General features: G+C 46.4%; 2 protein-coding genes across 6 annotated transcripts in view; both read left to right on the top strand.

Annotated features, from left to right (window-relative positions):
* The window catches only part of RPRD2 (regulation of nuclear pre-mRNA domain containing 2), an 88,405-nt gene extending 81,142 nt beyond the window's left edge, over positions 1–7,263 (top strand). For 2 of the 3 annotated variants that reach the window (XM_051992716.1, XM_051992715.1), the window contains one exon: positions 7,047–7,263. In XM_051992716.1, the coding sequence (XP_051848676.1) occupies positions 7,047–7,176 (130 nt within the window). In that variant the 3' untranslated portion in view covers positions 7,177–7,263. The remainder of the gene's footprint in view (positions 1–7,046) is intronic. The other variant, XM_051992717.1, reaches the window with a different exon arrangement.
* TARS2 (threonyl-tRNA synthetase 2, mitochondrial) lies at positions 7,248–18,969 on the top strand. 3 transcript variants are annotated; one of them, XM_051992729.1, is made up of 18 exons: positions 7,719–7,837; positions 7,957–8,153; positions 8,526–8,649; positions 10,422–10,546; positions 11,124–11,241; positions 11,341–11,405; positions 11,622–11,700; positions 14,100–14,249; positions 14,376–14,474; positions 14,717–14,934; positions 15,358–15,520; positions 15,761–15,898; positions 16,056–16,133; positions 16,382–16,482; positions 16,735–16,836; positions 17,174–17,246; positions 17,600–17,714; positions 18,581–18,969. In XM_051992729.1, exons 1-18 carry the CDS (start codon positions 7,778–7,780, stop codon positions 18,727–18,729), a joined length of 2,154 nt encoding a protein of 717 aa, XP_051848689.1. In that variant the 5' UTR covers positions 7,719–7,777; the 3' UTR covers positions 18,730–18,969. The 3 variants fall into 3 exon arrangements, with proteins under 3 accessions (XP_051848688.1, XP_051848687.1, XP_051848689.1); XM_051992728.1 differs by lacking the exon at positions 7,719–7,837 and adding an exon at positions 7,248–7,360 and having other exon boundaries at positions 7,957–8,136; positions 15,358–15,898; XM_051992727.1 differs by having other exon boundaries at positions 7,714–7,837; positions 15,358–15,898.
* Positions 18,970–19,096: the final 127 nt, after the last annotated feature.

The raw sequence follows: 19,096 nt of genomic DNA, 5'->3' as shown, positions 1-19,096 counted from the left end.
TCCCCCCGCCCAAACTTAAAATTCTCATTTATGGAAATGCTAGAGAAAGGTATTTTCTAGCTAGGTAAAAATAGAGGTTGATGATAGATAAATCTATATAAAGTGTGAGGTAAAGCAGTTGGTATGACATTTCTTTTCTTCATAAACATGTTTAGGGATGGGACCAGGTTCATAAGTGACTGCTATTCACAAGTCTGCACTTAGGTCTTTGCCTCTACTTCCGTATCTTTGTCTTTACCGTTTTCCTTTGTTTCTGCTCTTGGTTTGTCCAAAAAGAAAATCACAGCTGAGATCTAGTCATAATGGAAACAAATGCTTCTCAAATTGGGGAGGGTTTGTCCTTTGTCTACAGACCGCCACCCCAGACATTTCTGTACTCAGAATTTAGGCTTCTTGAGTTACTGTTTCTGGTATCTAGAAAACAATTTTTTCTCTGGGATTCAGCAGTCTATCACAATGATTGACTAGGAGAGGGGGAAAATGTTTTGTTTCCCCTTTGCATCCCACAAGTTTCTAAATAAAAATCTAGCATTTTTTAATTGCTATATATACTTGGGATGTATAATTTCTTACTCCATAAGAGAAATGTGGATAGAAGAGGACCTGATGGATCTTAATTTCTAGGATTCATGTATAGCAAGCCTCAGTCTCCAGGCAGGAAGAAAAGGTCTATCCCTGCCCTCAAAGGGACCTAATTGCTTTAAAAGCTTGAGGAAAACAAGGGTGAAATTGTCATTTGTCTCCACTCTCTGTTGAGCCCTTGCATTGCTACTGTTTCCTTTGTCTTTGTGATTTTGTGTCTTTTCCTGCCCTCCTTTTCCCTTTCCTGCCTCCCAACATATACACCCGATATGGAAATGCCCATGTGAGAATCTCCAACTGGGTAATTGAAATAGTATCTGCTGAGGTTTTCAATAGCTCCATCAGGTTTCTTATACTTTCTTCCCAGGCCAGGAAAAAGGAATGGGATCAGAAAAGTGAGACTTGCTGAATGGAGGGCAGTTGGATTGAGGGGGCGGGGGGAGGGGGAGATTGATGTTTGGCAGGGGGTGGTGAACAGTGGAGAGATAATAGAAGGTATGGTTCTCTGTCTTGTTAGAGCAAGCTTACTTTGGTATTAAAGAAAGGAAACCATGTTTAAGCCTTTCAGAGTGTTTGATGTAACTTATTCCACATTATTTATTTGAGCTTAGAGGTTCATGTCTTGTGTAGTTAGGGTGCCAAAAAAAAAAAAATCTGTCTGCCTAATGTGTGTCTTTAGCCCAACTCTTCTCCCTTTTACTGATTCTCCAAGGTCCCCTGCAGCTCCCTACATTCATGCACAGTCTTGTGGGAATGGCTGGGTTAGTAAGCAAAGAAGCAGTTCAGTAACATTGAGCCCTAAAATGTTGGGGGAGTTAATATGATTACTGAATACTGAAATAGACTTCCTTTGGGGGAAGGGAGGAAGAGAGAAGGGATGTGTTTCCCTTTGGAATATAAGAATGTGAATTAATTTCTGCTGCTCTTTGCTTAAACTATATACGGTGTTTACTTGAAAAAGCTCTCTCACCATTTGATTTCATCAGAAGATGGCCTGAAAGGTGCCCAAAAAGTAGACTCCTGAATGTTTGAGGGTTTATGGGTTTGTTTGTTTGGGGGGGAGGGGGGAGGTTTTCATTAAAGCATGATGGTTAATGCCTGAAAGGAAAACTTTGTTGTACAGTTTAAAAGACAGAATTTTGGAGGCTTTTTTTTAAAGCCAGAAAATAATACATATTTGTGTTTGAGGATGGAGGTGAGAGTTAGTAACTTAACTCTCAGCTGTTAGCTTCAAAGAAAACTATCTACAACGGTAACAGAAGATACTAGTGTGTATATATATGTATGTTAAGACAAGGAAAGAGGGGGAAAAAACATTTCTGGTATACATAACATGAACTGAGAGATTTTAGTCTTTCTGTGTCTGTGATTTAAACGTCTTTGACCATGCTCTGACTTTTGTATTTTACCTTGAGTTTAAAAAATTAACAATAAACAAAATATTTTTACACAACATCGTGTGTCTTGACACAGACATGATTATCATAAAAGGAAAGAAAAGTCATTGCTGAAATCCTTACTGCTCACTGTGAAATCACAGACAGAGAACTGGGGGACAGGGAAGGGGAAGGGAAGGGAGTGAGATTACACCGGCACCGCTTTAAGTTTTGTGAATTGAATCAGAAGAGGTCCTAAACATTGGCAAGAATTTGGTGTTTTTGTCACTGCAAAATCTGCTTATCTGGGGCCCATTTCTCTGAGTCCTAATCTTCTGCCTCTTAGACTGCCCTCCAAATGAGGACTGCAGTATGGAGGTGAATGTATGGGGAGGCAAAAAGGCATCTAGATAATGTGAATACGCTTTGCTTTCTAATTCTAAAAGACTTGGTCCTATTATGAAGTTGCTGGTTTATGCAGAATTAAGCTGCAGCTGTTATTGTTTTGAAACCGCTGTAAATGACTGCTTTACTTTTTTTTCTTTCTCTTTTTTTGGAGGGTGGGTGGGTAGGGGTGGGAAGGGGGAGTGCCTGTTAAGCTTAAAAATAGATATGTTGGATTAATAGTCTCACGTGTTCGGTGTGGAAAACTAAAGTACCTGCATTTAAAGGTAACAACAATGAAACTGCAGATCCTTTGAAATGTGTATTGATAACATTTAATAAAATAACTAGTTCTAAAGGTTTGACATTTTTCTTTGAGATTCTGGACCCCTGAGGAAGCCCTCAGGTTTCCTCTGGTGAGTGCAAGCAGGAGACTGAAGAACAGCTGACCTTATTATCAGAGAGCTGGCTTGTGGTCAAAATCTTACTTTTTTTCCAGCAGACATCATATGATTCCCTGGACCAGTGGTGAAACCAACAGCAGGAAACCAGAAGAAGGAAGCCAGGATATGTCTCCGAAGAAAGGGTTGCGTGTCCTTTTGCTTTAAAGATGTATTTATTGTGCACACTTTTGGGCCTACACAAGAGGTGTTGTAGACCAATGGTGTCAAACTCAAAGGAAACATTTCCTGACCACATATATACTTTAAAAACTACAAATCAGCATTATCTATGTTGTATTTTTATTTATTATGTCAAACATTTCCCAATTACATTTTAATCCAGTTCAGGCTGTATCCCAGAGTTTTGTGGTTCCAGTTTTGACACCTCTGTTGTAAACTACACTGTGTCCTTCCCTTTGCCTATTACACACATCCCTTTCCTCCAGGCCTTTCCCCGTATTTATTCAGTTCCCTCAGTCTCACTTTTTGTTTTCCAGTTTAATAAAGAATGCTCTCCTCTGTAGTGTTGTTTACTTATCAAAAGAGGCCTTTGCACATTTTTTGATCATCTCCCTCCTGGGACTTAATTTTGCCGCGATCTATGAGTAATAGTTATGTGGTGAAAAGGAAGCTTAGAAGCAAAGTAGACAGGGCCATTTTCTATGTCTTATTCTTCTTATAGTAGACTTAAGAGGAAAGGGTAATAGGCTTAGAAGGTTAAAAGTTCTGAGAGGAGGATTCATAAGGGGAGGGAAGGGTACTGACATGCACTGTGTAGGTGGTTAAACTAAAAAACAGTTTGTAGTCAGCTATCTGGACATACAAAATAGTAATAATGAAAACTGGAAGTCTCGCGGTCAGCATATCCCCCATATTTATTGTTGCATCCTTGCCAAGTGATCTTTTGTAGTTTAGAATTCTTAACACTTTCCTCTACCCAACCCTATGTAGCCTACTAAATGAATCTTTGGTGCTCATCTGGTTTTACTGATTAAATCCCTCATTGGGGATGGTTTCAAAACCCCTCTGATTACATGATGTTACTATGGGATGTAATTGGATACTTTAAAAATAGCAATTTCCCCAAACAATCCCAAGTATCCCCTTGTTATTTTTCCCAACTCCAGAATGGGGAATTCTCTTCATTGCCTAAGTTTTTCTGTTATATTAATACCTTAACATCACTAAAGAAAATAATTGCTCAGCTTATTTTTTGCTTAAGCTCAATTTGTAAATTGCTACAATCACGCATACTAGAAGGGTTTAAACAAACTTTTGGTATTGGGGCGTTTCTCATACTTTCTAATGAGTAACTGCATAGACAAGCCTAGTCAGCTGCTATTGTTCACAATAGCTGAGTAATAACTCATTGGGGCTGCATAGACAGGACTATGAGAACAACTCATTACCGAGTTATGGGCAAGCAAATGAACAGGTACCCCCCTTCCTTTTTCCCCACTCCTGAGTGGAATTCTAAGAAAGGATAAATAATTACCTGGCTCCTCCCTCAACCATCATTACCCAAACCCTGCACCACTAGGAATCAGAACATATATTTGAAATGTAGTTATTTGGAGATAGAGAATATAATCTTGTCTACAGACTGTGATTATTACGCAGCAGTGTACTAATCCCCTCTTGTCCAGTTTCCTGTTGTCTTACTAGTTAGATGTCAAAACGGTGATAGAATGGGTAGAACTAGCAGTTCCTGATGGTTGTGAGCAAGATAAACAGTTTCTTGTGTTTGACTCAAAAGAATAGTGATTAATGCAGTCTACCCCAGAAATCATCTACTTCATATCAGGTAAAAGAGCTCTCGTAGAGGTTGCTGCATTTTTTTTTTTATTCCTCTTTTGGCAAATCAGTTTTTCCTTGTGTAATGGAACATAGGCAAGATATCCAGTCTTCATCCATTAGGGATAGAAAAGTAGGAAACCTCAAGTTCTCTACTACTATTTTAATGGCTTAGAGCTGTCGACTCAGCTTGTCATAAATGTACTAAGATCCAAGTTCTTAAGGATCTACAAAACAGTTTATCTAGAAGGGAAGAAAGACCAGGTATCGTTCTCTATGCCTATGAAGCCAGATCAAGTATACTTCCTTGGCCCCTTTTGCCCTCCACATCAGAGCTTTGTGTGCTCTTCATACAGTCTCTTAAAAGAGCCAAATCATTTGCCTTCCTTTATCTTTGCTTCCTTTTGCTTAGTGTCCTTATTTCTTTTTAAATCTTAGGACATTGAAAGGGATATCCTGAAAAAGGAAATTAGTATTTTCTTATGGCCAATGAGCTATCTGCTTACCTGCCTTCTCTGGGGAAAAAAAAAAATCCTTTAAGTGTCTAGGAAATTAAGTGCTTTTTTTCCTTCTAAGAGGTTTCTAGGAGAACCTGACAATTTGACCCAAGTTCTTTGAGGGGTTTAATCTATTGTACTTTCAGCCAAATCTTTTTCTTGATTTTTGGAAGAAATTGGTGTAGTACTGTAACAATTGTCTTTAACAAATTGCTTGCTTCATTGAGAGCTTTACTCAATCTGAGTGTATGTGCTGGTGGGAAATGGATTCAGATCATTTTTCTTGGCAAAAGATTCTACTATACTCACGTATCTGAAAAATGAGTGTGCTCAGCTCTCAGGTGGGAGGGATATAACTGGTGGGTTTGGTAATGGAATAATGCCTCTTTGCTTTTGAATATGGGAAGGAGCTGATGATCTTCTAAAATAAAATTACTAGGGATTCTCTGTCCGTGACCTCAATTTGCCATGCTTCTTTTTCTTAGTCTTTTAGAGGAACATTTGTGAGACATCTCTCTTGGATTTTCTATCTAATGTCTTCCCTTCTCTGGGTTTGCAGCCTCTGACCTTCGGGAAAGGCTCTCAGGAAGGAAAAGGAACCCTAGTTGATCCTTTTTTTTCCTTCAGTGTTAGCATGACACTGAAGAACATTGAATGACAGGGAGGAATGAAGAAACCTGAGCTCTAAGGATAGATCTATCCCAGCCAGACTAACGGGTTAAATTTCCTAGAGCTGGAGCTGGTCTCAGTCACTAGTCAGGATGGTAGTTAGGTGATTCAGAGTTAAGTCTGTTCTGTAGAGGTGACTGACTGGAGAGAACCTTCTATTCTCCCAGCTTCTTGTGGCTCAAAATTGAAAAGCAATGATTCAATTCAACTAGCTTTACTATATTCAGGGCACTATGCCAGTCACAAGGAATACAAAACAAGTTGCTCTTGAGGAGCTTTATGTTATGATAGATATAACTTGTGTGCAAATAGATACAAAATAGTTAACTACAAGGAGGTTTTGCTAATATCTCTGAAAAGATCAAGTGCAGGAGAAAAGTACCAAATTAGAGCTTTGAAGGAAACTAGGGATTCTACTGCTCTGGTGTGAAGGTAGGAGTGTGACATGCTAGATATGGAAAAGCACTTATACAGTAACAGGCAGAGGAGGTGGAATGTCATGGGGAGAGGAAAGGAGCAGTAGTCCACCAATTGGGTGTAGCTTACAGAAAGGAAAGTAATGTGAAATAATGTTGGGGGGTGGAGGGAAATAGGGAAAAGCAGATTGTTGAAAACCTAAAATGGCAGGCAAGATTTTGCGTTTCATCCTAGAGACGAGGTGACAGTTTTTGAGAGTGGGGCTGATATATTCTCGGACTATATGACAGTTAAGTAGAAGACAGACCAGAGAGGCAAGCAGGGAAGTAAAATAGATTTTTGCATTTTTCCAGGTGAAATGAGAAGAGAGCCCAAATTAGGGTTGTGGCCTTTTGAGTCCACAGATGCAGAAGTTGGCCCCGGAGAAAAATCACTTCATGTTACTGAGCAGTGTCAAGACTTTTCTAATATATGGATTTGCTAAACCTTTTCGCGTTTCTTATTCTTTGTTTTAAGGGATTATTCCATGGGAAAGGGTGACTGAGGGGAACACATTGATGCAAAGAAAAATTATAAAAATTAACTTTTAAAATTAATGAAAAATAAGATACAGGAGAAAGTTACTGTGCAGATTTGGTAACTGATGAGCCGATGGAAACCTTTCATGGGGACTTGGGTCCACACTGCTGTCCTCCAGCGGGAGGAGTATAGGGTGGCTGGGTCATCATGCTCATCCCCACCCCTTTTCCCTTTTTTTCCTACTGAGTGAAGCAGGGGTGAGGACTTCTGCGTGCTTTATTTCTGTCCAGTTGTATGTGATCTGCATGCACACACTCTCTTGTGTAACCTTGCCCACAACGTTTCTTTTTCTCTCTCCATTTCAGGCTGTTCCGCAGGCCAGAAGACAGAGCCAAGATCTGGGCTCCTGGATCTATGACTCGGGCCAAAGACTCAACCCCCTCTCTCCCTGCCCCTCAGGAAACTCTGACCTCTGTAGCCGCACAGAATCAATAAGCTTCTCTAAGGGAAAACCCACCGTCCTCCAGAGACCCTTCATCCTCATTTTCCTTGTGACTGATTCAATAAACAGATTCAGCCCTAGTCTACGGTGTCCAGATTTAGTGTGGGAAGGAGAGGATAGGCGGTCAGGGAAGCTCGGCCCCACGGTCGGCAGGAGGCGCGGGCTTCGTAGTATGAGGTGAGAGCCCTGATGTGCAGTCCTGGATGGGGGCCAGGAGACTGCCGTGGGGTTCAGATGGAACACGTGTCTGTCACGTGTTCATTTGCATGTTCGTTTAAAGGTCGAGGGGGCTTCTGGGCGCCAGGTGGGCAGGTTAGTCAGGCTCGGTCCCCAAAAAACTGCACTCCGGAGGCCTGAGGAATTCAGATTCAGGCTGCATCCTGAGCCGTCCAGGTAGGCGGAACCTTTGGCAGCGAGTCCCGCTGCTGCCTGGGGTATGTTTTTTCAAGCGTTCCCAGAACGGTTGAGTGACAGGCTCCTCAGCCAATGGGCGAAGGCGGTCTAGGGCCGGAAACCTAGTGAGGACGAAGGGAACCGGTAAGAGCTGTTTCCGGGACAAGAGCTGTGGCAGCCTTTGCTTGGGGGGTCGTCAGTATGCGTGGGCCGTGGCGGCGCCTCTGGGTCCGGAGGGCTCCGGGCTGCGGCTTACATACGGTGCGTGCAGAATCCTGGATGGATCCCCTACCCCCGAAACTGCTCCTACCCCCGACTGCGCCATCCTAGCCAGTGTCCGGCCCATCCCCCCCAGCGGCGTGTCTCTTTTCTCCCCCCAGGCCCCCGCGACGACCCTTCCCCACTGGCTTGCCGAGAGGCTGGGCCTCTTTGAGGAGCTATGGGCAGCGCAGGCCGAGCGCTTGGCGGAGAAGGCCCGGAGGGAGCGGCGGACGATCTGTGTCCTGGTTCCCGGAGGCCGGAGGCTGGAAGGCGAAGCCTGGAGCACCACCCCCTACCAGGTAGCGCGGCAAATCAGGTAGGTGGTGGAGAACCGGCGGAGGCTTCAGCCCTGAGCGAGACTCCCAGAGGAGGAGCTTGGGTCCCTGACACCTGGGCCTGCCTCAAGCCGGGCCCTAGCGCTTTGTGATCCCCATTTCATGGATGAGTAAACTGAGGCAGGCCGAGGCAAAGGGCGTGCCCAGGATCACTCGACTGACCAAACTGAAACGCAGGCCTCCCTGACTCCAGGCCCACAGCTCTCGGGGTCCCTCACCGCCCTCATTTCCATTCTCTGGAGGGGAAGTGACAAGTTGGTGTCCTGCGTCCCAGCCCCAGAATAGAGTGCGGTATTTGTGCCCCAGCTTGCGGGGGAGTGCGTCCTGACCCTGCCCTTTTCCCCCTGTCTCAGTTGTACCCTGGCAGACAGTGCACTGGCGGCCAGAGTCAATGGCGTCCTCTACGATATGGACCGGCCCTTGGAGGGCGATGCTGACCTGGACTTCCTGACTTTTGATTCCCCCGAAGGAAAAGCGGTAAGTGACCCCACCTGCAAGCCTCCTCCAAGTTGGGCTGGTAACTGAGGTGGAAAACCCTTCTCACTAGGTTCTGGAGTCCAATCTGTCCCACCCTTACCGTTTGGGTCCTTTCTCATCAATACTAAACAGGTGGAAGCTATTTTAGACTTTCTGGACAGACTTTGGATTGCTATGTCCCAAAACAGTCTTGGCTGTTCTGCTAACCCGGCCTCTCCAGATTGGGCCAAGCTGAGCTTTGTCCATCACTAAAAAATTATCAAAGTCTTTCCAGCTTCTAATTAGGATAACTGACATTTCTATATAGCACTTTAAAGTTTGCATTTGCGATTTACACATGTTCATTTAATCCTGCTCACAGAACCTTCTGAAGGCCAGCGCTTTTCCCACTTCTTTTAGTATTGCTTATTGACCTATTTATGTCGGGCATTGAATAGATCAGGACTTCTTAAAATTTGTCCACTTAGGACCCCTTTTTGCCTGAGAAATTATATATATATATATGTACATATATGTAAAATAGGTATACAAATCAAACATTTACTGATAATAAATCATAATTTCATGATTCCCACGTTCAGTTACTCAATCCCATATGGGATAGCAACCCATAATTCAAGAAGCGTTGGAATAGAGGAAGTTACGTAGACTTTGTAAAGTTCTTTTGGTTTGATTTCTACAATTGTCACATTAAGTGCAGCTAGGTATTACGATGTCCCTTTTACAAATGGGAAAACTAAGACTCAGACTGCTCAAGTGTCTTGCCCCAAATCCAGGTCTTCTATTAAGTGTTTTTTCCAGGCCTCCCTCTCTTCCCCCAGCATACGGCAAGAACAGGTACCGGTAGAAAGGACAGATAGGTAGCATACAACACTGAAAGACATTAAACCAACAAAACTACTTTTGAAAATTATCTAACTGTTATCCTCAAAAGTGTATTGACCTCTTCCCATCTAAGATCTGGGAAAGATGTCAGAGCTTATGTAGTCTAGGCCTCTCTTTTTACAGTTAGGAAACTAAGACAGCATTCATGTGATTTGCTCAAGGTCACCCACGTAGCAGGTCCAGGATCTACATTCAGCAGTCCTCTGAGCTTTCTTCTCTACAGTGTATCCCACAGCCAGACTGCCTTTCCTGGTTTGCTCAGCTAATGCAGGTTGACTTTAATCTAATGCAGATACAACCTGTCACTAAGCTGTTTGGGAGAAGGAAGAAAAGATAGAAGACCAAGAAAATTCTGTATATTTGCTGCTGAAAAAGAAAGTTAATAGACTAAGATAAAGCCCTGTCTAAAGCTTTCATAAGTATAAGAACTAAGTTTAACACAGGGTGACAAAAGCCAAGTAGAATTAGTGTTTCATGTAGAAGGGAACAAAGAAGGAAACATACACCTCTTTCCTTTCCTTATACCCTCTTTTCATTTATCCATGGCTAATGCAGGAAATAGGGTGGGTAGTAAAAATAGAACAAGACAGAGAGGAAATATGTGTTCTAATCCACATTTCTACAAAATAGCTCTTGGACTTTGGGTGTTCTCTGGATCATTTTGCTGGACCTCATTATCTTCAACTATAAAGTTAAGAGTTCGAACTAGAAAATTTCTGAGGTCCTTTCCAGCCCTAATATGTTTTATTTCTGCCTTAATCTTCTTCCACCTTCTTGCAGTCCTCCTGACAAGTTACCTGAGGTTAACAAGGCAAAGAGCTAATTAATTATAGAATGTTAAATGTCGGGAGGGAAAGATACTCATTACTCCTTTCTTTTGATTCCAGTTGTTCTGGCATTCTAGTGCCCATGTTCTGGGGGCAGCTGCTGAACATCTTCTGGGTGCCCTCCTCTGCTGTGGCCCCAGCACCTCTTGTGGATTCTACCATGACATAGCTCTCAGAGGGAATCGGTGAGTGGAAAAGAGTTAGGAGAGGGTGAGACCAAAAGGAATTTTTTCCCCCAGTAAGCACTCTTTGGAGGTAGAGTAGTGTTCACTTTGGAGAATGCAACATGACTAGGTTAATTTTTTAGACCTATGTTCCTCTGCACTCTGAACTTTTCCTCCCAGGTTTTCTGTTTATCATTGGGTGGGATTTGAGTGAAAAATGTGTTTTATTTGCCAAGCATAGAATGAGGGAAAGGAATGGTATTCTTTATCCTAGTCCCCAGTTCTCAGGTTTCTCCCAATCTTACAATTCCTGACCCTCCTCTCCTTCCATATTTTCTGATCTAAAATTACTTTAGGCCTCCCCTGCTTAAGCTGTGCTGACCATTTTCCTTAACTACTCAACTAAATTGTGTGTACTATGACTTTCTCTCAGTTTCTTACTCTCTCTGCCACAGAAACTTCTGTATTTGTCCCTCTATCTTCTCTGAATGGGTCTTGTCTCCCTCAGTAGTTCTAAGAGATTTAGATATTTGTTCTTTCCTCTGTCCAATGTAGGTTGAAGGTCTATCTCATGTATTCTAACCAATTATTTTTCTAGGACAGTGCGGGGCTCAGAGTTGCCCATCTTAGAACAGACATGTCAGAGGATCGTGGCTGCTGCTCACCCTTTCCGGCGGCTGGAAGCCTCTCGGGAGCAGCTTGGTCAGCTCTTTAAGGTCAGAAGGGATCAGAGACAGTGGCACTTCCCTCATCAGTTGGAACCAAGGGAAATGCTTTCCTCTCACTAACATCACCTTTGACTTTCTCTCACCCAGGATAACCCTTTTAAGCTTCAGCTGATTGAAGACAAAGTAAAGGAACCAACTGCTACAGTCTATGGGTAAGAAGAACACAAGTGATGGTGACCAGGGGTAGTGAAAAACTCATTCTGTCATAATCAAAGACATAGCAGTAGATCCAGGGGCTGCTTTTCTCTGCCATATCTTCCCTCAGCCACCAGGCAGCCTTTTCTCAGTGCCTATAAGTTGTGAAAAGGAGAAAAATAGAGACTCAATACTGTGGGATGCTGATCCTTTTACCCCCTTCCTTCTCCCAGATGTGGCACATCAGTTGACCTTTGCAAGGGCCCCTACCTCCGACATACAGGACAGATTGGTGTGCTAAAGCTCCTGACGGTCAGTGAAAAGAGGAGGGGAAGACGGGGAGGGGAGAAGGGAGCAGTGAGCCATTATCCTAGGGACACAGGAATGTGCTTATTACATCAAAATTAAGAGTTTGTAGGTGTATCTTAACAAAAATGAACTGGGAAAATATAATCCATATAGTAGATTAAAGCCTTCATCAAAATCAGATAAACTTCAAGATATACTTTTATTGATGTCCTTTGGTTTTTTATCACACATATATATACTTTCAATGCCATGCCCTTCCAAAGAACTGAACCATTCCTTTTTATAATAGGAAGAGGGGAGAAGATAGAGATTGCCCCTGTGATTTCAATGATAGATGGACCTTCCACAAGAGGAAGCCCCACCAGGGTCAGCCCTGAAACCTAGAGTTCAAGAGAGGCCTTTGGGGGCTGGGAGCTTAGGGGGCTTACCCTGGACTGCACACGCAGTATGTGTAAGAGGCAAGGCCTGAACCCAGGCTTTCCTGGCCCTCTATCCACTACAATGCACTTCCTCTAATAATAAAGAATTTTTCAAGAAAAAATGTTCAATGTTAACTAAGATATCATATAGTCTGAAATTGTATTCATTGTTCCATGCCCTTGATCCTCTACCTCTGCAAGGAATGGGGGTGGAAAGAGACACAGAATGTCTTCTTGTGCGTTATAAACATTTTCCATTACTTTGTTGCTGGAATTGTTTTAGAAAGTAACCTGGCACTACATAGTAAAAGTTACAAAATAATTACACTTTTGATTGAATAATAATTCCATTACCAGCAACATACCCTGAGGTTGTTGGGGGTCTTTTCGAAGGCTGTTCAAAGATTTTCCTGGCTTCACTATTTCCTATTGCAAAAAAATGGAAGCAACTTGAATGTTGATTAATGGGAGAGGCATAAATAAATTGTGGTGTATTGATGTATTGGAATTCTGTAATGCAATTAATATCAGCATTTATGAAGAATTAAGAGAAATAGGGATAAATAGATGTCCATGAAATAATGCAATTTGAGAGGGAGAAAAAACAGAATAGAGTTCACAATATGATCAAATAAGAAAAGTAAATAGACAGTCCAGTGGAGATTTGAAAGAAAAACAAAAGTTGTATCACTATATGTTGACATTAAGGCAAATATTTCAAAACAGAAAAAGAAATGAGAATATACTATATATGAGAACATATCACTGTATGTGGTGAAGGAATAAAGTATAAATGAACAGAAGCTGGAGGAGGACTTCTAGAAAAGCTTCTCTGAACCAGGGACAGAATATGGGAGCAGGGCAGGAAAGGTTAGGCACAACTGGCAAAAAGAAGGAGAAAGGGCTTCCTGCTTTAGAGGCTTGCTCTATAGGAAGGCTCGGTAGGTTGACAAAATGAAACATAAAGCTTTAAGCCTACCCTTTTAGAACAGCCCAGGTCTAAATCTGCCCAGATGGAGAGCAGACCCAGGATTGAGAGCCAGAAAATTCTGGATTCTGGGCCTGACTAGCCCACTCTGACCATGGGATAGCTCCCTTTTCTCTTAGGCTTCTCTTTCCTGCTGTCTGTCACCATTTCTTAGAGATACTGTAGCTATGGTAAAATAAATTACCTATGGTAGATTATATACAAATTATATATATTTGTATGATGTATATGTTGTTTGAACTTCATTCTCAAAGAGGACCATGACCTCAGGGCGGTGACGCTGTGACAAACAAGTGAATTGATTTAGGTGAGGGAGGGTGGGCAAGGTCATCAGCCTCACCTTCCCCTCAGAGCCACTGGGGTCCAGTAGCCAGCTATAGGTCAGGACAAGTGGAGCGTGCCCAGATGCAGTTATATGTAGATATATGGGAAAATTCTTTGAATAGCTGAAAGTATTATCACAAGGTGTTAGAAGACATTCACTAGCATTAGCATTAAAAGCCCAGTCATGATGTTAGATTCAAGACAATGGAGCATGTTGTAACTTGAAAGCTTGTAACTCTGTTAAATGGAGCAAAGGTTCGCCTGCTGACTAGAGCTCATAGTAATCCGAGCAGGCCCCAGTGATAGAGGACATGGGGGACTGATGAAGGGGATGAGGGGAGATCACCTAGGATCATCCTAGTGTTGGAAGGGGAAGGCTTAGTCTGTGTCAGTGACAGTGAATACAGAACAGGGAGCCTAATTCAGATCAAAATTTGGATGGTACAAGAAAGAAAGGAATTAAACATGAATGAAAAGTATCTGATCACTGGGAACCAGAAGAATGGAAGCATTCCACTGCTGGTGGTGATGAGGAAAAGTGGAGTTAGGGCAAAATGGACTTTAACGGATAATTGGAGGCAACTCCACTGACTTCTCATGTCACCAACAGGGGAAAGGATGGAAGGCTGCTCTGGGGCCCTTTCCACCTTCCTTTTCTTTTTCTCCCTTAGAACTCATCCTCATCGTGGGTGGGGTCTTCAGGGGCTGAGGAGCCACTGCAACGAGTATACGGCATTTCCTTCCCCTCCATTGAGGGGCTGAGAGCCTGGGAGAAGCAGAGGGAGGCAGCAACAGCGAAGGATCACAGACGCATTGGGAAAGTACGGCAGGGTTGGTTACTAGGGAGGAGGCGTGAAGGGCAGCTTGGGAAGGTCTGACTCGGGACCGGAGAGGGACTAGGAAGGTCTGAGCCCCGGCTACCACTGACCCAGTTTGTGGATCTCCAGGACCAGGAGCTTTTCTTTTTCCACGAGCTGAGTCCTGGAAGCTGTTTTTTCCTGCCACGGGGGACAAGAATCTATAACGCGCTGGTGACTTTCATCAGGGTAGGAGGGACCAGAACCTTAAGGGGAAGAGACCAAAGGAAAGAGGAGATCACTAAGGAGGGAGCTAGGCCACCCTTGAGAGAGCTGGAACAGAATAGGGACAGGGCATCAATGTTTGTATATGTCAGGGATGAAGGGGAAGAGAGCATGGGGAAGGGGATATCGGTGTGCCGGGGTCAGGTGCGTCGGGTGGGGGGAACTGGCAGCTCTCCACTTCTGCTGATCTCTGCCGTCTCCATCAGGGTGAGTATGCCCGGCGAGGGTTCTCTGAGGTGAGGACCCCAACCCTCTTCTCTACGAGACTCTGGGAGCAGTCCGGACACTGGGAGCATTACAGTGAAGACATGTTCATTCTCCGGCCTACAGAGGCTGACGGACCCACTGATTGCCAGAGTGACTGTTCCACCAGCCAGCCTAGGGACCTACTGGCCCTCAAGCCTATGAACTGCCCTGCCCACTGGTGAGCCAAGAGGGCCATAATTGGTGGGTGGGAGGGGCCTGGGTTCTGGCCGGTCCCGTCCCTCCTCCCCCTCCCCCATCACCTCTAGCTTCACAGCCTGGGAAAACAAAGTCAGACTAGAAGTTCCCAGATGCTCCTTCTGGTCCTCACTTTGGAAGAGCAGAATTTGTGTCCTGAGCTTTCCTCTGCCCCGGTGGTCACTTAGGACACCAGATTCTTGTTCCCAGCCTAGCTGGGTAGTGAGATAGCACACGTGACATGATGTGAGAGTTACAGAGCCATCAGAGTGATGCAGAAATGCTGGCGGCCCCTGGAGTGGAGCAGGCCCTAGGCCGGCACCTGTGGAGGGTAGAGAGGTGGCAGGGAAGGGGCCAAATCCCCTCAGGGAACTCAGAGTCACTCCCCTCTCCTCCCCACTTCCAGCCTGATTTTTGCCCACCGACCCCGGTCCTGGCGAGAGCTGCCCTTGAGGCTGGCGGATTTTGGGGCCCTGCACCGAACTGAGGCCTCTGGGAATCTGGGGGGCCTGACTCGGCTTCGGAGGTTCCAGCAGGATGACGCCCACATCTTCTGTGCTCCAGATCAGGTTATCTTTGTGCCAACCTGGCTACTTTCCCAGTTCTTTCCCACGCTCACATGTTCCTTTTTTGTGGGGACCTACAGGCGGACCTGTCCCTTCTCTATAGCCCTGAGGGCCATCCTCTCTCACTCTTGCTTCCTTTCAGTTTCTCCTGCTGTCCCTCCTCTTCCTCAGAGTGGCCCCTGGACACACACAGCTCCTGGGCCCTCCACCAAACTTGCACTTCCCCTTGTGTCTGTCCCCCAGCTGGAGACTGAGATCCAAGGATGCCTCGATTTCCTTCACTCGGTCTACACAGTCCTTGGCTTCTCCTTTCATCTGGGGCTCTCAACCAGGCCGTCGTCTTTCCTAGGGGAGGCTCACCTTTGGGACCAGGCCGAGCAGGTCAGGAGGAGGGGGAGGAGGGAAGAGAGCCTCCATGGGGCTAGCGGAGGGGATTGGTGGTCCTGGCCCCTTCATCTGCCATTGTTCTGGGAGGGGGAAAATGGGTGAGATGGGAATTCCCCTAGAATTCGAGTGACTTTATTCTGCCACCCTCCAGATCCTTGAAAAAGCCCTGAATGAATTTGGGGAGCCCTGGGAGCTGAATCCTGGAGACGGTGCCTTTTATGGACCCAAGGTGAATGGCACACCTGGATGGAGGGAGGGATGTGTGAGGGACTTGGGACACGTAGGAGCACGGTTCAGTGAGCAGACACTCTGGAGTCGGGACCTCCCTTCAAAAAGGATCATATCACCTCCCTTTTCAGTCTCCTCTCTAGGTGGCCCCTGAGAGGCCCCTTCCCGGTCCAGGTCCATAATCCAAGGCTTAGGGTCATGGAGGACCCACTTCTAACTCAGCATCCCATATCTGCTGTCTTCCTCCAGATTGATGTTCATATCCAGGACGCCCTGGGCAGACCCCATCAATGCGGGACCATCCAGCTTGACTTCCAGCTGCCCCTGAGATTTGACCTCCAGTACATGGGGTAGGGAGGCTTTCCCAGGCAGCCCATGGGATACAGCCTCTGTCTCATCTCCCTCTTGTCCTTTTTGCCAGAAATCAATACTGTGTTTAAGAAATAGTTCAGATTGACATATGTTCACGAAGCCACCACAGACCCTGCCCCTCCTCCCTCCACCTCGACCCCATAGGGAGCTTTCTCTGGTGTTTAGGGGCCTGGGAAATGGGAATGAGCGAGCATCGCTGGCTCTGACCTTCTCCTTCCCTTCACCCCAAGGCAGGCGGGGGTCCTGGAGCGCCCGGTCCTCATTCATCGAGCAGTGCTGGGCTCAGTGGAAAGAATGTTGGGGGTGCTGGCTGAGAACTATGGAGGCAAATGGTAAGGCCACTGGTCCTGACTTGTGACCTCAAATCATCTCCCCCCACAATAGAAGCCCCATGATGTGGTGGATGGGACCACTGGGGTTCACTTTATGACCACAGGATCCTAGGCCAGTTATTTCATCTTTATCTCATGGGGTATGGGGGGCGAGGGGGGGGGGGGTGAAGGTGCTTCTAGCTCTAAATCTGCAATCCTTTGAAACTAGTTCCTGAAGCCTCCCCCTTCCCCCTTTTCCCCTCCCTCCCTCCCCCCCCCCCCATCTCTACTCCTCAGCTCATCTCCCACCAGGCTTTATTGTCCCCACTCCATTCTCTGTTTCTCCCCTCTACCCCAGGCCCCTGTGGCTCTCTCCACTCCAGGCCATGGTCATTCCCGTAGGAGCTGAGCAAGAGGGTTATGCACGGGAGGTGAGAGGGGGTCCAGGGGAAATCAGGGCTGGGATGTGGAAGGGTCTGGGCTGGGAGCCAGCACCTACTACGTGTAGGACAGAGCTACAGAGACAGCCATGAAAGGATCCCTCAGTACAGTTAAAGGAAATTTGAAAAGGGAAAGAGCATTACCCCAAAAAATAGGGAAGAAACCCCGAATCTGGGCCCTGGGGGAAACTGTGAAGGCTCAGAGATGGGAGCTGGAAGCTGTGCTGAGACTGTGGATCCTTATCCAGTCAAGGTCATGGAGGGGAATGGTGCTGGGCGCCACTCGAGCTTTTTGGGTCTGCCGGTTTCTAGAGACCTTTGGTCACTTCCTTGTCTTCCCCCAGGTGCAGGAAGCCCTGCTCGCTGCAGGCCTGGTGGGTGACTTGGATAAGGATCCCAGCCTGACCCTTGGCCGGAGAGTGCGGCGGGCCCAGCTCTCCCAGTATAACTTCCAGTTGGGTGAGTGGTTCCAAAGCGGGAAGCAGAGCTGGCACCTGGAACCCTGGGGTCTGCCCCCATTCTTAGATGGTCTCCCCCTTATCTCCTCATCTGGGCCCAAAGGAGGAGGGGACCATGCCAGGCTTCCCTGCCCCCCTCTTGCCTGGTTTCCTCCTGTCTCTGGGAAAGGGGGAGGGAAGGTGAATGAGCTCCAGAGTAGTTACTGTCTGCTCATCTGTTCTGGACTGTACCAGCCTGGGGAAATGGCACATTCTGGGGCATAGGGGGTATAGCGTGACTCTAAACCTGGACCTGAATCTGACCTTGGAAGCCTGAAGTTTGTGGGGGCTTGGGCAGGTCCCAGAGTTTCCATCTCTCTAAAGGGGTGTGTGTGGAGATGAGACCCCTGCATGTCTGAGATACTGCTGTGGGGCTTTTGTGCGTGCCTCGGTTTCCCCATCTTCCCTCTGTTAGAAGCAGAAAACATTCCTCGTGCCCCAAGGCCTGGGTGCGCGGATCTCAGTGCCCAGGGGACAGATCACCTGCTGCTTTCTCTTTCGGCCTTACGCTGTCTGGATCTGTGTCTGGCGTGGCGCGGGATGTTCTCGCACCTCTCCTTGTCAGTCTTTGGCAGGCTGCTAACACCGGTCCTGGTTTCCTGACCGACAGTGATAGGGGGGCCGGGAAGTGGGGCCGGAAAGGGAAGGAGCTGTTACTTCTTATCTCTGTCTCCTGGGCTGAGGGCTCAGAGCAGGGGCACAGCTAAATATAGCTCTCTTCCTCCGCCGCCGCGAGCACTTTCACAGAGCCGCACTCTCCCAGAACCCCGTGCATCTGAGCCTGAGCCCCCTGCCCGGCATCTGACTCGCTTTTTCCTTCCCCAATAGTGGTGGGTCCCAGAGAGCAGAGTCAAAGGACAGTGAACATCCGCGCGAGAGACGGGCGCCAGCTCGGAGAGCGGGCTGTCGCGGAGGCGGTGGGCCGGCTTCGGGAGCTGCAGGCCGCCAGGGTCTGCAACGCCGAGGAAATGTTCTGAGCCGTGCCCGAGCACACGCAGAGGGGCTCTGGAGATTGAGCTGCCGCCCTCCCTCGGGAATGGTGGGAGAAAGAATGGGATGGAGATGCCGCTCCCAGTGGAAAAATTGGGGGGCATTTTGCTGGAACTCTACTGGAGTTGTGGGAAGAGGGATGTCCCTTCTCTCTCCTGAAAAGATCGACCCTGTAGACTGGTGAGGGGAAAGTGTGGATGAGAATGAGAATAAAAACTTGAACTTCCTATTGTCTGTCTTGGTTCTGATCAGCCTTTGGGTAAAAGAAATGGGCAAAGGACTACGTGCTCTGGCCCTGAGAGGGAAGCTTCCCGCTTCCCTGGAAGGAAGGCAGCAGTGTCGGGGGCCACGTGC

Source organism: Antechinus flavipes, chromosome 4 (genome assembly GCF_016432865.1).
Source record: "Antechinus flavipes isolate AdamAnt ecotype Samford, QLD, Australia chromosome 4, AdamAnt_v2, whole genome shotgun sequence".
NCBI lineage: Eukaryota > Metazoa > Chordata > Mammalia > Dasyuromorphia > Dasyuridae > Antechinus > Antechinus flavipes.
This window is presented reverse-complemented; position numbering and strand designations above follow the sequence as displayed.